Source organism: Myotis lucifugus, unplaced genomic scaffold, assembly GCF_000147115.1.
Source record: "Myotis lucifugus unplaced genomic scaffold, Myoluc2.0 scaffold_504, whole genome shotgun sequence".
In the NCBI taxonomy this organism is placed as follows: domain Eukaryota; kingdom Metazoa; phylum Chordata; class Mammalia; order Chiroptera; family Vespertilionidae; genus Myotis; species Myotis lucifugus.
Genome location: NW_005871552.1, coordinates 527,164 through 530,747, shown reverse-complemented (window position 1 = coordinate 530,747; position 3,584 = coordinate 527,164). Strand labels below are relative to the sequence as shown.

At 48.9% G+C, this 3,584-nt stretch overlaps 1 protein-coding gene across 2 annotated transcripts in view; it reads left to right on the top strand.

Annotated features, from left to right (window-relative positions):
- The first annotated feature begins 2,601 nt into the window (after positions 1 to 2,601).
- Positions 2,602 to 3,584, top strand: part of ERCC4 (ERCC excision repair 4, endonuclease catalytic subunit) — a 28,451-nt gene continuing 27,468 nt past the window's right edge. Inside the window, exon 1 of one of the 2 annotated variants that reach the window (XM_023744977.1) lies at positions 2,602 to 2,887. In XM_023744977.1, coding sequence (XP_023600745.1) covers positions 2,681 to 2,887 — 207 coding nt within the window. In that variant the 5' untranslated portion in view covers positions 2,602 to 2,680. The remainder of the gene's footprint in view (positions 2,888 to 3,584) is intronic. The other variant, XM_006103752.3, reaches the window with a different exon arrangement.

Genomic DNA, 3,584 nt, shown 5'->3' with positions numbered 1-3,584 from the left:
TGCACAATAAGAAAGTTTGCTGGCTGCTACCATGGATCCCTAGGTTCCAAATCTTTCTTTCCTAATGGCAGGATGGAGAAAATAACATTTGGTTGCCATTGATTGAAGTGAAAATGACCACCACTTAAACTGTTTTTCCCCAAAGAATTTACTGTTTTTTTACCAAATTCACAGCGATTCTCTTTTACTATTCAGAGCTTATGGGTATGGAATAAACTTGGTTAGATGTATTAATTTAGAAAATAAATACCATCTCTTGGTTTTTTACCAACCCTAAATAAAAGTCAGTTGTCCTGTGTTTAGCAGTGCTTAGGTGTAGGTATACTTTAAAAGCAATCGTTGAAACATCCCCAAAACTCCTGACATAACATCTGACAACTGGCTGCTAGGTCATGAGGTAATGTAGGTTTTCCCCAGCTTCCTGCATTCATCCTTTTTGTCATTTCTAAATTGAGGAGAAATAAATATACTACTTATTTTAGCAAACCTCTCATTTAAAAAAAAAAAGCACATTTAGCCCTAAACCGGTTTGGCTCAGTGGATAGAATGTCGGCCTGCGGACTGAAGGGTCTCAGGTTTGATTCCAGTCAAGGGCATGTACCTTGGTTGTGGGCACATCCCCGTATGTGGCGTGCAGGAGGCAGCTGATCGATGTTTCTCTCTCATCGATGTTTCTAACTCTCTATTTCTTTCCTTTTCTCTGGAAAAAATCAATAAAATATTTTTTTTAAAAAAAGAAAACTTTGTGTGGTGAGAGAGTGTGTACATATTTGTAATATAGGGTGTCCCAAAAATAAATGAATACACTTTGAATAATTACAAAGGCAGTATTTATTTAAAAACATTTCATTTTCAAAATTGAGCTATCAGCTGTTAAAGTGTGTATACATTTTGGGGGGAAACATTGTATATATTAAAAGTATATATTTTACTAGAAAGCCCCTGCACAAAAATTTGTGCACTGGCAGGGAAGGGGGGTCCTTCAGCCCAACCTGCGCCCTCTCACGGATCACACTGCCACTCGCCCTGCCCGCCCTGCCCACCCCACCCACCCCGCCCAAGACATGGCAGGCCGGGATCCACTCTGGGGTGGACAGCAGCTCGGATCAAGCTGCCACTCGCCCTGCCTGCCCCACCCACCCCGCCCAAGACATGGCAGGCAGGATCTGGCCTTGGGAGGCGCAGCGGGATCTGCCTGCAGTATGCAAATTAGCCACCATCTTTGTTGGTGGTTAATTTGAATATCTCGCTGATTAGCCAATGGGAGGCATAATGGAGGTATGGTTAATTTTAATCTTTGTCTATTATTAGATAGGATATTACAGAGGTTATTTCTGGATTATGGAATAACAAATGATTTTTATTTGGGCTTACTTATATTTTCTAACAATGAAGGCTGGGGAAAAGAACTTCTACACAGAACAATTCCTTTCATTAAATTAACAGACATTTCTAGATATAGAACAAAAACTACCAAAGGTGTCCCTCTAGTGCAGTGGTTCTCAACCTTCCTAATGCTGCGGCCCTTTAATACAGTTTCTCATGTTGCGGTGACCCCCAACCATAAAATTATTTTCGTTGCTACTTCATAACTGTAATGTTGCTACTGTTATGAATCGTAATGTAAATATCTGATATGCAGGATGTATTTTCATTGTTTACAAATTGAACATAATTAAAGCATAGTGATTAATCACAAAACAATATGTAATTATATATGTGTTTTCCAATGGTCTTAGGCGACCCCTGTGGAAGGGTCGTTCGACCCCCAAAGGGGTCGCGACGTAAGGTTGAGAACCGCTGCTCTAGTGGAAGGCGGTACAGGGCTGATGCGAAACACGTGGTTGAGACTTTATTTGAGATAGCTTATTGTTTCGAGACCTTCTGAGAGAAGCAAGAGCCCTGAAATTAGTAAGCTATTCTACTTACTCAAAACATTCTTGAAGAACAAGAACACTTGGAAGATTGACAATTAACTTTCTCAATTGTAAAGGTCTGGGATCTAAACTTGAATTTCATTCTCCTCTCCTACTTTTTGGTAGCTTGTTTTCTAGGTCCAGGTCTAGGACGCCGGACTTTCATATCCGAGGTACCAGACGAGGTAGATGTCGAGAACCTATGACACGCGAACTCATTTTTTGGGTTGATTTTTCTTTGTTAAATGGCATTTAAATATATAAAGTAAATATCAAAAATATAAGTCTTTGTTTTATTATGGTTGCAAATATCAAAAAATTTCTATATGTGACACGGCACCAGAGTTAAGTTAGGGTTTTTCAAAATGCTGACACACCGAGCTCAAAAGGTTCACCATCGCTGTTAGAACGACTGAAGGCTTGGGGGTGGAGCCTGAGGCTTATAGCGGGTACCTGTCTGGAGTGCTAGCACCGCCCTGTGACTCTACGAATCTTCGCTCCACTCGGCCCCTCTTCGGCTGTGTTCGACTAGCACTCGTGTTCTCGGCTAGGCTCGGCTCTCTTCGGCTACTTTCGGGAGATTCCCGTCGCAGCCTCGGTTCCTCTTCGGCCAGCGCTCGCCTTCTCCGGCTCGGCTCTCTTCGGCTCCCTTCCGGAGACGCTCGTCTCGGCTTCAGCTCCTCTTCGGCAGAGCTCGGCTGACGCTCGTCCTCTCGGGCTCGGCTCTCTCCGTCTGCGTTCGGCCGCGGCCCGGAAGGGCGCCCATGGAGCGGGGACTGTCGGCTCGACCGACGGCTATGGCGCCGCTGCTGGAATATGAGCGGCAGCTGGTGCTGGAGCTACTGGACGCGGACGGGCTGGTAGTGTGTGCCCGCGGGCTCGGCGCGGACAGGCTCCTCTACCACTTCCTCCGGCTGCACTGCCACCCGGCGTGCTTGGTGCTGGTGCTCAACACGCAGCCGGCCGAGGAGGTGCGGCCGCCGGCGCGGGGCAGAGGGGACCCCGAGAGCGAGGGATGGGGGGCCTCCGGAGCGGAAGCAGGCCCGGGCGCAGATGCGAGGCCTCTGAGGGCGGTGCAGGCCCCCCGACGCGGGGATGGGGGAGGCATTGAATGAGGGGCCCTGAGGCAGATGCAGGTCTCTGACTCGGATGCGGGGGGCCCGCGGGGGATGCAGGTCCCTGACCAAGGACAGTGAGAGGGATGGAGGGGCTCTGGGAGGGGTAGGTGAGGTCTGTAGGAGGGTAGGGATAATGAGGGAATCCCATAGTTGGCTATTTACAGCGCTTGCTGGGGTCCAAGGAGTAGGATTGGGGAAAGGGGAGGGAGTGGGGATGGAGGAATCTCTGAGGATATTGGGGGGACGTGAAGATGCTGAGGCTGGGAGAGCCTTGTAGGGAAGAGGAGGGACTAAGAGGTTCCCCAGAGCTGTGGGAGGAGGGCGTGGGGTCAGAGGGGAGGGAGCTGGAAGCCGAGGATATTGGGGAAGGGGGACCTGGGGCTGAGGAGGGGGTCCACCTGGGGCTGGGGGTGTTGGAGAGGTGACAGCCTGGGTCTGACAAGGCTGATGAGCAGGTGGCAGGGAGGAACCGTGTCAGCTGAAAAAGAGTGACCACAGTCTCCATCCCACCTAGGGATCCCCTGTGCTGGACAGAGGCCTTTAGCACCCC